Below are 16467 nucleotides of genomic sequence, written 5' to 3'. Positions count from 1 at the left end.
ATTCCCACCCCTCCTCCAATGCTCAATAAACCTCCTGCTCTCCCTTCCCCAGGGGGAGACAGGCATGGACCACAGCCCTGGATTTCAGTGTCTTTGTCCTGGGGGCCTGGGGCTGCCCAGCGCCCCCCAGGCATCCATCCCCTGCTTCAGCCCTGAGCCACTGCCCACACACGAATATTTCCAGAAACCAGGACAGCCAGGCCTGATTATTCAGCGTCAGGGAAGGAGGGAGGAGGAGGAGGAAGAGACAGCAGCCAAAAAAAGCTGGAGACAGAGTGGAGGTGGGGGGGGGGGGGGGGGGGGGGCCGGACAGAGGTGGGGGAAGGGGGAGGAGGGAGGATGTGTGGGGGCTTGGGTGAGGAGTGGGGGGCAAGTCAGAGATTCCACAAGGGGTCAGTCAGGTCAGCCTGAGGAAGGACAGATGGGATGGAAAGGATAAGAATACTCAAGAGTAGAGTCCTGCCAATAGAAAGGCCCGGAGGTTGGATTTAGCCTGGTATATAATATGTCAGGCAGAGGGGTCCTCTGACAGCATCAGGAATTTCCGGGAAACTAAATTGGGATTACCCTGTCTCCCGCTTACCTTCTGCCTAAGAGAAAGAAAATCTAAGTCCATTGACAGAAGACATGGGTGACAGCAAAGGACGAGGCCCTCAGCCTGTGGGAACCCACTCAGGGCCCACCTGGTTTTCCTGAGACCACCTAAGAGTACCCCACTCTCCTCCCGCACAGAACCCACAGCTCCTTTCTGCTTCTTGCCCTGCCTGTAGTCATCGCCCAGCCTCTGGGGTCTCATTAACTAAGTGAAGGTTTACTGGGCATTTGCTTTGTGCCAAGCACTGTTCTGGGCTTCCCTCAGACCAAACTGAGTGGGCTCAGACATGCCACAGGACTTGTCCAAGGTGGCAGTCAGCCCCACTCCAAAAGAATTGGCAGCAGTGCTGGGAAAGGTCCCAGATGGGGCCACTGCTGGGGAGGTTCTGACCTAGGGTTTCATCCCAGCTCCCAGAGCAAGAATTTCTCATTTTTATAATTTGTGTCAATCCAGCCAGGACTGAAATTTGAAGGAAGCAGGAATTGGAGACTGGGACTCAGAATATAGGATTGCACTGGGCCTTGAAAACAAAGGCTTGTGGTGGCTAGGCTTGTGCATTGTGGGCACAGCAAGTCATGGGCAGAACAGAGAGAGTGAGGGAGACTGTTGAGAGATGAGGTGGGAGAGGCCACCTGGGGCCAGATGACACACACCCTTCAATGCCAAGTCTCTAAACCCTGCGACTTTTCCTAAAAGCAGTGGGGAGCCATGGGAGAGATTTGAGCAGGGTGGTGACATAGTTAACTGCATTTTAAATGGATGCTCTGACGGCTGTGCTGAAAACAGAAGGGAGGGGGAAGAGACTGGAGATGCTAAAATTGGCAGGAACCATGGTTGCCTTAGCCAGGGGAGGTGGCAGAGGAGATGGTGAGAAATTAGTGGATTCCAGAGATGTGTAGGAAGTAGAATGAACCATTTATTTGGCTCTGTGCTAAGTGCATAACAGTGATTATCTTGTTTAATCAGTGCGGCAACCCTATAGGTACCATGTTAAACTATTTTACATGTCCAAAGTCATACAGGAATAAATATTAAAGGTGGGATTCAAAATCAAGCGATTGAATGTCGAAACCCAAGCTCTTTTGCCAAAAAGGCACTAACTGGGAGGTATCCATTACATATTTGTGCAAATTCGAGGGTGTGTGTGTATGGGGATGTTTAACAAATAGGTATACATCCAGATGGTTCAAAATTCAAAAGGTACATGTGGCACCCGGCTGGCTCAGTTGGATGAGCATGTGACTCTTGATCTCAGGGTCATGAGTTTGAGCCCCATGTGGGGTATAGAGATTAAATAAACAAATATACTTTTAAGAAAATTCAAAAGGGGAAGCCCGGGTGGCTCAGTCACTTGGGCAACTGCTTTCGGCTCGGGTCATGATCCCAGGGTTCTGGGCTCCTTGCTCAGTGGGGAGCCTGCTTCTCCCTCTGCCTGCTGCTCCCCCTGCTTGTGCTCTGTCTCTCTCTCTCTCTCTGACAAATAAAGAAAATCTTTTTTAAAAAATTCAAAAGGCAAAGAGAGGTATAAAGCAGAAATTCTCCCTTCCTTCTAGAGGCAACCAGTGTTATCAGATGTATTTTATACATGTATAGGATGCTGTACTGGTAAGTTAGCACAGTGGTTAAGAATAACAGGTGCTGGGGCGCCTGGGTGGCTCAGTTGGTTAAGTGACTGCCTTCGGCTCAGATCATGAACCTGGAGTCCTGGGATTGAGTCCTGCATCGGGCTCCCTGCTCAGCAGGGAGTCTGCTTCTCCCTCTGACCCTCCCCCATCTCATGTGCTCTCTCTCTCTTGCTCATTCTCGCTCTCTCAAATAAATAAATAAATAAAATCTTAAAAAAAAAACTATATATAAAAAAAAAGAACAGGTGCTGGGGCGCCTGGGTGGCTCAGTTGTTAAGCGTCTGCCTTTGGCTCGGGTCATGATCCCAGGGTCCTGGGATCGAGCCCTGCATTGGGGTCCCTGCTCAGGGGGAAGCCTGCTTCTCCCTCTCCCACTCCCTCTGCTTGTGTTCCCTCTCTCTGTGTCAAATAAATAAATAAAATCTTAAAAAAGAAGAAGAACAGGTGCTGGGTGCCTGGGTGGCTCAGTTGGTTGAGCAACTGCCTTTGGCTCAGGTCATGATCCCAGGGTTCTGGGATCGAGCTCCACATTGGGCTCCCTGCTCTGTGGGGAGTCTGCTTCTCCCTCTCCCTCTGCCTGCCGCTCCCCCTGCTTGTGCTCGTTCTCTCTCTGTGTCAAATAAATAAAATCTTTAAAAAAAAGATGTAAGATGAGGATGGTAGTAGTACCTGCTTTATAGGGTTGCTGTGAGGATTTCAATGAGTGATACATTGAAGCTCTCCCAACAGTGCTTGACATGGAACAGCGACAATTTAAAATGTTAGCCATTCTCTATATAACTAGGATATAATCCTTTCCTTTTCTTTCCACACAATTCCCACACAGTTTGGCATCTTGCATGTCTTACTTAACTATCTTGGTGATCATTCCAAGGCTCCATATTAGTATTTTTTAAAAGATTTTATTTATTTATTTATTTGACAGAGAGAGCGCACATGGGCATGCACGCACGCACAAGCAGGGGGAGCGGTAGGCAGAGGGAGAGGGAGAAGCAAGCTCTCTGAGCAGGGATCCCGATGTGGAGCTGGATCCCAGGACCCTGAGATCATGACCTGAGCCGAAGGCAGATGCTTAACCAACTGAGCCACCCAGGTGCCCCTCCATATTAGTATTAATGACAGCTGCATAGTACTCCACTTTGTGGCTCTATCGGATTTTACTTAAATGGGCCACCAGTAATGAGCACTTAGGGAGTGTCCACTCTTTCATATTATGAACAGCACTGCAGTGAATCATCTTATACATACATCTTTTAGCACATGTATGAATCTGTCAGATAAGTTCCTAGAAGTATAAATGCTGAGCTGAACAGTATATGGATTTGTTAGTTTGCTGGATTTTGCCAAATTGCCCTCTACATAGGTTATTCCGATCTAACTTCCACTGGTAATTTATGGGAATGCCTGTTTCTGGCCAACCTGCCAATATTGAACTTAAGCAAACTTTTATATTCACCACCCTCAAAGATGAAAACCAGTATCTTAGTTTTTATAGGCATTTCTTTTAGCATAAATGAGGTTGACCATCTTAAACTCCAATTGTATTTATCCACTGGATTTTGCAACACGGCACTCGCCATTGACCTTGTGGGCCTAGTTTCAGTGGCATGAAGGAGGGAAAGTCCAATTAAAAGAAGGCTGAGGAATAAACAGGACGTAAAGGGTAGAGGTGGAGCAGGCAAAAATTTGACTAAAAGGAAAGAGAGAAATAGGGGAGATGGTTGGAGGAGGAGGGAGGGGTTTTTAAGACCTTGAACTATGTTTAAATCGCTGAGACTTTGGGCACTGCCAATTACTAGCGGGGCGACCTTGTGCAAGCAGCTTCACCTCTCTGGGGATTCATTTTCCTCATCCGTAAAAACGGGGCTAATAGTCCCTACCACAGAGGGCTGTTGTAAGGAACACAGTCAACAAACTCCGTAAAGTGGCAAAAACGCCGTACCGTGGGACCGAACGGTCCTCCTCTCCCCAGACCTCTAGATGTGTTTTCCGAGACACCGATCTTCCCAGAGCGCTCTCGCGGCTCCAGCTTTAGGGCTGGAATGGCGGCCGGCGAGATTTCGGGTCGGCCCGCGGTGTGCAGGCGCGCGCCGCGAGTGGGGCGGGGGCGCGAGGGGCGGAGCCGCGGCCGCCTGGCTGTTCCGACGATCGCGCGCCGCCCCCGCCGCGCCCCGCGCCCGCCCTTGTTAGCAGGCGCCTCCCGCCCCCCGCATTGCTGATGCAGCTGCTGGCAGACATGGACGTGGTGAATCAGGTACGCGTTCCAGCACCGAGGACAGAGCCCGCCGCTGCCCGGCCTCCCCGCCCGGATCGCCACGGATCAGGCGACTCAGAGGTGGTGGCCAGGGTCCTGGCAGCGGACACTCGGTCCCCGGCACTGGGGCTGGGGTCTGCGGCAGGCGAGGGAGGAAGGGGGAGGTGGAGAAAAGAAGAAGCGCGCCCTTTGCCGCAGCGAGGGCCGTCCTCACTGCCGCAGCGGGGTCCGCCAGAAGCCCGGTTCCTTACCGGCGATCATGAGGAGAGGAAGAGGGGTCTTGGGGCTAGAGTAGGGGCAACGGGGAGGGGGAGAGGAGGAAGAGTGGAAGGAAGATGGGGGTTGCTGGTAGATGAGCTAGGAAATAGAGCGACAGAAGGCGTGGGGGAGGGGGAGGGCTGACACCTGCCCCTCCCAGGAAAGGTACCCCAGTAGATGACCACCCCTTCCCCCAGAGCAGACCAAGGGACACGATCCGACTTTGCCTCTCCAAAACCCCTAGTCTCCCCTCCCCCAATGCATATCCAGTGAAGCCATGTCCCAGCCCTCCTCCACCTTAATCAGCCCATACCCTCTCTGCCATCTCACTCTTCTTCACCACCTCAGAACCTCACCCTCTCTCTAACCAGTACAAACCCCTCCCCATCCTCATCACTTCAGACCCCCCACCACCACCATCTGTCTCACCTTTACCGCTGCAGACCCCTCCCCCACCCTAGCCAAACTGACCCTCCTGTTATGACTCACCTTCACCACCCAAGACCCCCTCCCCCACCCTAATGAACCCCGACTCCTTCCTCACTCTCTCCACCTGATCCCCTTCGCCATCTGACTCACCTTTACTGTTTCAGACCTTCTCCCCTTCCCTAATTAGTCTGAACCCCATCCCCATCTTCCTCACCCCAACAACCCTCTGCCATCAACCTCACCATCTCCCCAGACCTCCCCTTCAGTCCTGAACCCCGAGGGTCTTCTCTCAGAGACTCTGTGCTCACACCTTCCCTGAAGTGTCACTTTCTCCTTCCCACCCCCTCTCCCAACATCACTCACTCCCGGAGGTCACATGCCCTAGTCCCAGGGGTCATCACCTGGTGGCCTTGCCCCTCATCTCCCTTTCCATCCCCAACAATCCCACCCCCTCGCCACCGTTTCTCTCCTCAGCTGGTGGCCGGGGGTCAGTTCCGGGTGGTCAAGGAGCCCCTTGGCTTCGTGAAGGTGCTGCAATGGGTGAGTGTGGTCGGGGCCATGGGGAGAGAGAAGGAGGTGGTGGAGTCTGGAATCGTAGGGGTGGGGAGCAAGGAATGGATGGATGGGTGGGTGGGTGGGTGGGGGTGGAAGGGGTTGGAAGAATTGGGATCCAGGGTGAGGTCCCAAGGGGCCGGGGCCAGAGAATAGATGGGCTGTGATGTGACGTCATGTAAGACCAAGGGTACCCCCGTTGTGAGGTGGAAGAATGTGACGTCCTATCTCCTCCCTTGAGGTGAGAGAGGGGCAGGGGAGGTGGAGCCTGAAGCTGGTTGCTGCGGAAAAGATGCAAGGCCAGAGAAATCCAGAAACAGTGAAAGAGACTGAGAGAATGAGAGACAGGGAATGATGGAGACAGAGATGGAAATACCGAGAAGAAAAGACAGAGAGATGAAAGAGAGTGGAACAAGCAGAAAGAGACAAAGAAAAAGGGAGACAGAGATGCACAGAGAACAGAGATGCCAAGAGAAATAGACACAGGAAGAGTGGCAGGAAAAAAAAATGGGATGGGGGAGAGACAGAAACAGAGAAAGAGAGATACTCAGAGGAGAGAGGAAAGGAGAAAGTGATACACAGAGAAAAAGAGATGCACAAGGGAGACAGAGAGAGCATGATACAGAGACCAAGTCAGAGACAGAGCAGGGAGATAGATACAAACAGACCAAGGACGGAAACACACAGAGGGAGAGACATACATTTACACAGATGGAGCCAGAGAAAAAAGAGACAGACAGAGACCTATATCGATACTAGAGAGTCAGAGGCGGAGAGTGAAACAGAGATACAGAGACAAAGAGACATCTGAGAAAGACAGAGAAACAAATACCAAGAGAAATAGAGACACAGAGAACAACAGAAGACAGGCAGAAATACACAGAGAGACAGAGAAATAAAGAGACTGAGATAAAAGAGAGAAGGAGGGGGGGTCAGAGCACTGAGAGGTGGAGACAGAGACATTGAGAGAAAGACTGGAAGAGACAGCCACACCCCTGTAATCAGCTTGTCCTTGGAGCTGAGGAGCCCTGATTAGGGGGTGGGGGTGAGGGCTGGTCCATCTGCTGCTGCCTGTGCTGGGCCCCGGTCTGTCCAGGGGAGGGCAGCCCAGCCCACATGTGCACAGGCTCACCGTGACCGCCCCCGTCCCTGCTGCCCAAGGTCTTTGCAATCTTCGCCTTTGCCACGTGCGGCAGCTACTCCGGGGAGCTCCGGCTGAGTGTGGAGTGTGCCAACAAGTCAGAGAGTGACCTCAGCATCGAGGTTGAATTCGAGTACCCCTTCAGGTGCGCCCCCCCACCCCAGCCCACCCGGGGGGGGGATCCCCAGAGAGAGGGTAGGGGTGGGGTAAGACTGGCCAACACTGCCTCCCTGGTGGCTCCTGTTCAGCCCCCACCTCAGGAGACCACACTGGCTCAGGTCACTGCGCATGCACTGAGCACCTACCTTGTGCCTGGCACTGCTCTGGACATCTAGGACATCTGGTGAGCAAGACAGGCATAGGCTGTTGCCCTCTGGCTGTGTTCTAGTGAATGGGGAGGGGCAGGAGACCAGCAATAAACAAGATTCAAAAGTAGAAGTATATACGGATAAATAGCCTTAGAGCACTAGTTGCTCAATTATGTCAGCCAATATTATTTAATTCCCATTCATTCATTCCATATACGTTTTTTTGGAGATCCTACTGTGTGCCAGTTTCTGCTCAAAGTGCTGGGGACATAACGGGGGAAAAAAAAAAACAACAGACCAAGCTCCCTAGCGTCATGGAGCCAACATTTTAACAAATAAATTAATAAAAAAGATGATTGCAGACTGGGAGAAATTCAAAGAGGGGATCCTCGTGCAGGGTTTTATCCCAGAGAATAACAAAGGGGTCTGATTAGCTATAGGGAATGATTAAACCCAGCTAAGCAATTCTGATATTTACTGGACTCATACTGTGTGCCAGGTGCTAGGAACATGAAGACGAGCACAAACAGGCAAGGTCACTGCCCTCGCAATGATGCTTCCCTCCTGGGGAGTGGGAAGACAGAGACCCAAAGACACAATTTCAGTAGAGGCTTCTGAGGTTCCTCCACTCCCAGGACAAATCACGTAACTGCTCCAGGTCTCAATTTCCTCGTCGGTAAAAAGGGGATAATTATACCTCTTACAAGGTTATGAAGCATAGCAACTGAATTAATACTTGTAAAGTGCTTAGCACAGTGCAGGGCACCCGATGAGCGCTCCACCAGGGCTTGTCACAATAAAGAAAATAAACAAGTTTAAGGGACTCAGGAAAGAGGTCAGGGATTGAGTTGGAAATTGGGCACTTCCGAGCACTAAGGATAAATGTAGGCTCAGGGGATCACCCAGCGGGGAGAGGGAAGCGTGGAGAGAGGAAAATCCAGGACAGACCCTGAGCAATGGTTGAAAGAAAAAGCGGCACCAGGGAGGTGTGGCCTGAGGGGCAGTGGGGAGCAGGGATCCACTGGTTCACAGAAGCCAGGGAACAGAGTTTCGGGGAGGAGGGGAGCTGGCAGCATGGGATACTGCTGGGAGTCCTTTGGGAATCCAGAAGGCCACAAAAACTTGTGGACTCCTCAGGAGCTCCCATACCTAGGACCTCCAGTCGTGAAGATCTGCCTTTTACCCACAAGTCTCCTGGGGGAAAAAGTCTTTGCCCTGGTCCCCTTGACCGACCCCCCACTGCCCTGATAACCCCCAAGGGCCCCCCATTTCCCATCAGACACCCCCTCTCCCAACTCAGCCTACTAGGAACCCAGAAACTTACCCAGATTAAACTCTTCACTCTGTCATTTAGCAGCGGTACAACCTTGGGCAACTTAACACAACCCTGCTGAGCCTCTGGTCATCTGTAAAATGGATATACTAATGCCTGCTTTAGAGAAGTGGCGGGGGGAGGGTCATTAAATGAGGCAATTAGCTAAAGTGCTTTGTAGGTGATCTGTAAGTGTAAGCCCCTTCCCTCAGGACCTTTGCCACACAAGGGGACTAGCACCATTTGCTCAGTCTCAGGATCCTTCCCCCCAGTCTGAAGCCAGAGGTCTAGGGACCCCACCCCAGACCTTCTCCCTACACGCATTTTCTCCCTATGACCTCCATTACACCGCAGGAAAGGCCTTAGTCCCAGGACACCTTCCCAACCTGCGCCTCCCCACCTCACATACGTACATCCATTCTGTGTGCTCCAGGATCCCTTCTACCCTCCTGTCTGTCTGTCTGTCTTCTGTTCTGTAGTCTCTGTGCTCTCCTCTGCTATGCATACGTTTCTTTTCTCTTGGGGACCTGAAGTGGGGTAGGGAGAAGAGTCAACACGATGTAGGGGAAGACACAGTGTTCAGAGCCCAACTGTGCCATTCTCTCCCCAGCTGTGTGACCTTAGGCAAGTTAATGCACTTCTTTGAGCCTCTGTACATTTCATTTGATGAACATCTATTGAGCACCTACTATGTGGCAGCACTGTTCCAGGTCCTAGGGATACAGCAGTGAACGCAACAAATGAAAAAGCCCAGCCCTCTTTTAATTACAGGAAAAATCCAGGAAAAAAGTAAAACACATGATATGTCAGATGCATGGGGTATCACTGCTACAGAGAAAAACAGAGCTAGGAAGGGGGCTAAGGAGCACTGGGAGGGAATGGTTCCATTTGATTTTAATACTGAGATCAGGAAAGGCCTCACTGGGGTGAAAGTTGAGCAAAACTTGAAGGACATGAAGGGAGTAATGTATAGGAGAAGGGCATCCCAGTGCAAAGATCCTGAGGTGGGAGGGTGCCTGGTACATTCTACAAATAACCAAGAGGTCAAAGTGCCTGGGTTGGAGTAAGGGTTGAATGAGACCTATTTCACCAGGATGCTGTGAACAATCAGTAAAATGTGACTGGTATACAGTAGGTGCTATGTGAATGGTTATTTCCTCCTCTTTCTTCCTGGGACCTTGTCAGAATCTGGGGAACCCATGACTGGGCAGGGGGGATGGTGGGTGTTCTTAGGGTCTGGCCCACACCTGCCATGTCTCTCCACAGGCTGCACCAAGTGTACTTTGATGCACCCACCTGCCGAGGGGACACTGAGAAAATCTTCCTGGTGGGAGACTACTCCTCATCAGCCGAATTCTTTGTCACCGTAGCTGTGTTTGCCTTTCTGTACTCCATGGGGGCTCTGGCCACCTACATCTTCCTGCAGAATAAGTACCGAGAGAACAACAAAGGACCCATGATGGTGAGCCCCCCACAGCCACTCAAGTGCAGGGTCCGGGGGGGGGCGGACATGGAGCCTCAGGGACACGGCCATGTTCATAAGCCACTCCCAAACCCTAGACAGCCCCACATGCCGGCAGTCAGCATAAGAGCCACAGATGTTACCGCTGTCGCTGCTGTGAGCATCAAAGAAACCGAACCATAGAATGACAGGGACACACTCAGAGCCCACACAGAATCCCAGACAGGCCCACCTCTGGAAACCTGCCACCTCGCACACCACCACGCAGTCTAGATCAAAGGAAGGTGCACAGAGGTTCACCGTGACAGTCATGCTTGTCATCATGCCCACCCAGACACATTGATTCCTACACAGCTGTACTCATACACCCTCATCCCAGACACAAAATGACATAAATTCCTACATTCAGATGAAAGTAGAAAGACGCTATTTTCACAGATTCGGAAACCATCCCACAAAATCCCCACCCCCACACAATTACACTCCCACATCCTCTGTGTCAAAGACACACACGTGCACGCACACATTCACTCTCTCTCTCTCTCTCTCTCACACACACACACACACACACACACACACACACACACGCCCAAGCTAGGAATGCTCACCTTCAAGTGAGTACTGGGGGCTTCAGAGCTGAAAAGGCAGGGAAGAGACAGGGCTTTTCTGCAGGGCCTCCCTCTCCCAAGAAAGCCTGTGATCTGAGGAGGCCCTGCAGCATGACATGAAGCAGCCCACTCACAGTGCCATCTGCCTCTCCCCTGCCTGTCCTAGGACTTCCTGGCCACGGCAGTGTTCGCCTTCATGTGGCTGGTTAGCTCATCAGCGTGGGCCAAGGGGCTGTCAGACGTGAAGATGGCCACTGACCCAGAGAACATTATCAAAGGGATGTCTGTCTGCCACCAGGCGGGGAATACATGCAAGGAGCTGAGGGACCCTGTGACCTCTGGCCTCAACACTTCAGTGGTAAGCCCTGGGAAGGTGGCTGGACCGCTGGGCCAGTTGGGGAGGGAGGCTGGGAAACTCACAGTCTGGCCTGGGGATTGGTGGAGAGAATAGAATGAGGGGAGAATTCAAAGGAGATCCAAGAGGGCTCCCTGGAGGAGGCATGCCAACAACAGGGCCTTGAAGGATAAGATAGCAATTAAAACAAATAGTCCCCGGGAGGGGAATATGAGACTGTCTGTCCGATTAGGTTTGGGAGATCTGGATCCCAGGCCCAGCCTAGTCGTGGAGAACCTCTGGCAACTCAGTACCGTCTTGGGACCTCAATGTCCTTATACAGTATGCAAAATGAAGAATAACTTGAAATGTTTCCCACTTGGACTCCCCCTACTGGCCAGAGTCAGACTGTCTGAGCTTCAATCCCAGCTCCGCCACCTGCAACTCTGGGACCTCAAACTAGTTACTCAACCTCTCCACCTCAGTCTGAGCATGTAAATTGAAAACTGCTAAGAGGTCCTGCTCCAAAGTTGAGTATTCAGTGAACTAGTAACATACAAAGTGCTTAGAAAAGGGCCTGGCATGTGGTAAGTTGTATACAAGTGTTACAGATACTAAGATACCAACTTTTTTTCTGTCACTTGCTGGGTGTGAGACATTGAGCACATTAGCCTCTCTGGGCCTCAGTTTCCTCAACTGTAAAGAGGAGATATTACTTCCTGTCCCAAAATTGAATTATATTGTATATATTTAAGCTCCATATATTTGTTTCAATATAAAAGCATATATTTATATACTTTGTATATGCGTATATACATGTGTATATGTGCATCTGTTAGTGGTATATCTACATACATAATGAAAATTTATGCTGAACATTTTACCCTATTACAAATTTATATTATATTTTATACATGTATAAATGTGTGTATGTCACAGTGATAGATGTCAACATCCTCGAGAGTCTGAATTCTAACACGGCCCATGCCCCCTACCCCAGGTGAATTTTCTGCACATTTGCGTTCATGCGCCAGGACTCTAGAGGGTACGGGTTTTATTACCACCACCCTTCGGGAGGCCACGAATCTATGCTCGACGCAGGCGGCCTCGACGTCCCCCGGGGCCAACTCAATGGGCGCAGGACGACAGCCAGGCTTTGTCTCCCCGCAGGTGTTCGGTTTCCTGAACCTGGTGCTCTGGGTCGGCAACCTGTGGTTCGTGTTCAAGGAGACAGGCTGGGCTGCCCCATTCATGCGCGCACCCCCCGGCGCCCCCGAGAAGCAACCAGCGCCCGGGGACGCCTATGGCGAGGCGGGCTACGGGCAGGGCCCCGGCGGGTACGGGCCCCAGGACTCCTACGGGCCCCAGGGCGGCTACCAGCCCGACTACGGGCAGCCCGCCGGCGGCGGTGGCGGCGGCTACGGGCCTCAGGGAGACTACGGGCAACAAGGCTATGGCCCTCAGGGTGCGCCCACCTCCTTCTCCAATCAGATGTAGTCTGGTGAGTGACGGGCGGGCGGCGCGGCCAAGGAGGGTACAGGAAGGGAGACGGGCGGGTCAGTGCGCCAATAAGAGTCAAGAGTAAATGGTACGTAGGCACGGGGTGGAGGTTTGAAGGCGCCAATAGAGAGGCGGAGCTACATGCGAAGGACGAAAAACTAGCCAACAAATGGAGAGCAAGAGAGTGGTGCTTGAAGATGGGCAGAATGAAAAGCCAATGGGAGAGAAGTAGTAGCGCCTCCCTGAGGGAAGGGAGGGGAGAGAAAAGCGGGCAGAGCAACCAATGAAAGAAGGGAATGGCAGGGGGACTTGCGTAGTGCAGGAATCCACGAAGGGAAGAGGAGGTGGGCCTTAGAAGTGATTAGTAAGCCAGTATGTTCCAATAAGGCCAATAGATGGTGAGGGTAAAGGGGTCATGAAGGTCAGACAAGCTCACCAATCCCGGAGGAGGTGATCGATCTGCCATCTCTCCCCAACCCGTGTGGTGAGAGAGGTGGTGTGGAATTTCACGGAAGGAAGGGGGCGGGCGGAAGCAATGGAAAGCCTTGCAGGCCTTCTTGCTGGGCCTCAAAAGAGAAGTGTGATTTCCTCACCTATGAGGGAGGGAAATAGGAAGGGGCAGGGGGATGGCAACACGTGGGTGGAGGTAGCTTCTGGCACTTGGCCAGGGTGGAAAAGGGCAGGGAGGAGTTTATTAGGTATTTCACGTCTAATTAATCAAAAACTCCTGTTGACTCTTACCTTCAAAATATATCCATAATCTTCCACGTCTCACTGTCCTCTCCGCTGGACATCTTCACAGCTTTCTACCCGCATCCCCATTCTGTTCTACTCACAGCATTGGGAAGGATCCTGTTAAATCCTAAATCTGGACACGGCCCTCCTGTGCTCACAGCCTTGCCTGGGCACCCATCTCACTCACCTTAAAAGCCAAAGCCCTCACCAGGCATGACGCCAAGCGTCACCTGTCCCTTCTCTGACCTCCCACCTCCTCCCACTCCCCACCCCCAACTGCATTCCAGGCACAAGCCAAATTCAGGGCCTTGGTACTTGCTTTCCCCCTGGAGTTTTCCACCCACACACACTGATAACCTTACCTGGCCAGCTTCTTAAAGTCCCCTTTCTTATCTCTCTTATAGTACCCCGTGTTTTTCTTACCACAGTCTGTAATTATTAGTTTATATGTTTATTGACTGTCTCTTCCTCTAAACCACAGGACGTGACCATGACTTATTCATGCTGTACACACATCACTTAGAGCCCTACTAATGTTAAGAAACATTTATTGAGGAAATAATAGAAACGACATGAGACACTTTACTCTCATTTTATGCTTCTCTGCTCAAAATCTTCCCGTGACTTACACCTCATCCAGAGTCAAAGCTGATGTCCTCACAACCTAGTCCACAGGGCCCTTTATGACCCCATTACTGACCTCTCTGACATCACCTCCTACCACTGTCCCTTGCTCACTCCACTGGAGCCCCACTGACCTTCTTGCTGTTCCTCAAACACACTAGACATGGCTCTACCCCAGGGCCTTTGCACTGGCTGTTCCCCTGCCTGGAATGTTCTTCATCCCAGTTATCTGCATGTCTCATTCCCTCACCTCCTTAACTCTATTCCAATATCACTTCTTAAATGAGGTCTTCTCTGACAACCCTACTTACCACAGCTACATTTCTTCCTCTACTGGCACTCCTAATCCCCCTCACCCTGGTCTACCTTTTGTTTTTACATTGCACTTACTATCACCTGATGTCCTACCTTGTAAGGCTACTGTGAGGATAGATAACTCACTTACATATTTTTGTTATTGTTTGAAGTCTGTCTTCTCTGTCACAAGGCAAGCACCACAAAGATAAGGAGCTTTGTTTTGCCCAATACAGTGTATCACCAAAGGCTAGAACAGTACATGTTAATGGACATTTTTGGGTTGGGGGAGGGGGGACCATAATGTCTTTGGTACTTAATCTAGTGGGCGAAAGGTCTGTCTTCGCGGTAGGGGCAGCTGGGATGAAGCTGACCCGAGGACTATAAATGAAGAAGGAAGGAAGAAAAGGCATGGCAGGCAGGGGGTAAAGCCAAGGTGGAAGCATAGCAGCCCAGCCCCCCTCCCTAAGGGCACAACCTACGTCTGGACCCCCTCTCCTTTCTGTGTCTTTTGTCTCCACAGGTCAGTGCGGCCCGGGAGGACCCCATGGGTGGGCAAGAGCTCAGAAGCCCTGCCCCCCTTTCCACCCCTATACCCCAGGTCTCCGCCCCTCAAGCCAGGAGACTCTAATTCTCTTTGCTGTTTATATATATATATATTATATATAAATATCTATTTATCTGTCTGAGCCCTGCCCCCACTCCACACCCCTCATGCATTAGGGGCCTGACCTTGAGTGGGCCCCTCTCCTAACCCCACCCCTTCCCTTGCATCCCTTGGCCCCTCTCTGTTCCCTGGCCCTGTGCCCTGAGGTTGGGGCACTCTGAAAGGGGGACAGGGAAAAGACAGGTCTCAGCTGTGTGGGGAGGGTCGGTGTGACTTCAGACTCTCTCCCCTCTCTCCCTTCCCTTCTCCCAACTGGCCTTGACTCCTCCAGCAATGCCTGAACAGGGGCCATTAGGGGAAATTCAACCCTGAGAGGAGAGAAAGGCAAACTGGGGGACTTGACCCAAGGTGGACTTGTAGAGGAGCTCTGGGGTGGAGAGGACTAGTAAGCAAGGGGTTTGGGTTCCAGACATACTGGAACTAGAGTCTAAGGAAGAGGGGTGCCCTAGAGCATTCTGGAGCAGGGCTTGGAAGGAGGCTGAGGGCGTGGTTCTAGAATGGGTGGAGCTTTGAGTGAGGCAGGGGTCGGGGCCCAAAAGTGGGCAGGGTTTGGAATAGGACAGGGTTTTATGGAAGGGGTGTGACCTGGGACCTGGGGACTGCGTTCTAGAGGGGTGGGGCCTGAACCAGGCAGGGGGTGAGGCTCCAGAGTGGGCGGGTCTTGGATTGGGACCAGAGTGCACGGAAGGGGTGTAGCTAGGAATATTCAGGAGCCTGAGTTTGATTCTAAGCGGGGGCAGATCTTGTGCAAGGCAAGAAGTGGGATTCAGGAATGGGCCAAGTTTGACATGAGGTCGTGGTCTGGGTTCTAGACAGGGCGGGGCGTAGAGCGGGTGTTCATGGTGGTTTCAGAAGGGGCAGCTCACCCCAATGGAGCAGTGAAAAAAGTGTTTTAAAGTAGGCGGGTTTGGCAGTGGAGGGGGGAATATCCCTAGTCAAAGCTGAGGGCTGAGGTGGCCTGGGAGGAGCTGAGAGGTAAGGCTTGGAAGGTGAGGGGTGGGATCCAGAGAGAAACACCCCCCACACCCTTGCCCACCCCCGCGTGATGGGACAGCTAGGTAGTCAGAGGACAGAGCCAACGGGTCTGTGGGGCCGGCCCACCCCTCCCTCCCCTTTCCTTGCCTCCTCCCTCCGTCCACACCCGCGCCCGCCCCAGGGTGGCCGGAGGCCCGGTCTGGAGTCCCTCTCCTGCACCCTCCGCTGTGTCTGTGACGTCGGTAGTGCCTGTGATTGTGTATGCCATTTTGTCTGGCTGTGGTCCCTCCCCCTCTCCTCCAGACGCCCCCCCCCCTTTTCCTAGCCCTTCGGTATTGTTTGAAGACCTCCCCGAGGAAGAACAAATAGGATTAATTCTCCTCCCCTAAATAAACTCCTCAACCACCTAGTCCACCCGGCTCTGATTTCTCAGTGTGTCTTTTTTCTTTGGAGGGGGAAGGAAGAAGGAGAGGTGGGGGAGAGGCGGCGAGAGGAAGCTCCGCCCCTGACCTGCTGGATGGACCTGCCGTTCAAGTCACCCCATCACTTTAGGTCCCTCCAGCCGGGTTATGCCAAGCTGCAGCCTCCGTGCAGCCTCCCTTGTCGATCATTCTAAGTCCCGCTCCGAGTAGCCCTGCCCACTGCCCCACTACTGGCGGGCGAAGGCCCGGTCTTTCTAGGGTTCGGTTCTAATTCTGGTCCACTAGCCGCTCCCCTTCCCAGGCCTTTGTGGAGCCCTGTCCTCAAACCCCAAGGGGCCCGACTAGGACCCCTATACTTCACAGCGAGCCCTC

At 52.3% G+C, this 16467-nt stretch overlaps 1 protein-coding gene across 1 annotated transcript; it reads left to right on the top strand.

Annotated features, from left to right (window-relative positions):
- The first annotated feature begins 4411 nt into the window (after positions 1-4411).
- On the top strand, positions 4412-16092 carry SYP (synaptophysin). Its single transcript, XM_035004636.1, has 7 exons — positions 4412-4474; positions 5636-5701; positions 6875-6999; positions 9741-9936; positions 10711-10902; positions 12049-12379; positions 14555-16092. The coding sequence occupies exons 1-6, from the start codon at positions 4439-4441 to the stop codon at positions 12373-12375; spliced, it is 942 nt and encodes a 313-aa protein (XP_034860527.1). The 5' UTR covers positions 4412-4438; the 3' UTR covers positions 12376-12379; positions 14555-16092.
- Positions 16093-16467: the final 375 nt, after the last annotated feature.

Source organism: Mirounga leonina, unplaced genomic scaffold (genome assembly GCF_011800145.1).
Source record: "Mirounga leonina isolate KUSES-001 unplaced genomic scaffold, KU_Mleo_1.0 Mir_101609, whole genome shotgun sequence".
Classification (NCBI taxonomy): domain Eukaryota; kingdom Metazoa; phylum Chordata; class Mammalia; order Carnivora; family Phocidae; genus Mirounga; species Mirounga leonina.
This window is presented reverse-complemented; position numbering and strand designations above follow the sequence as displayed.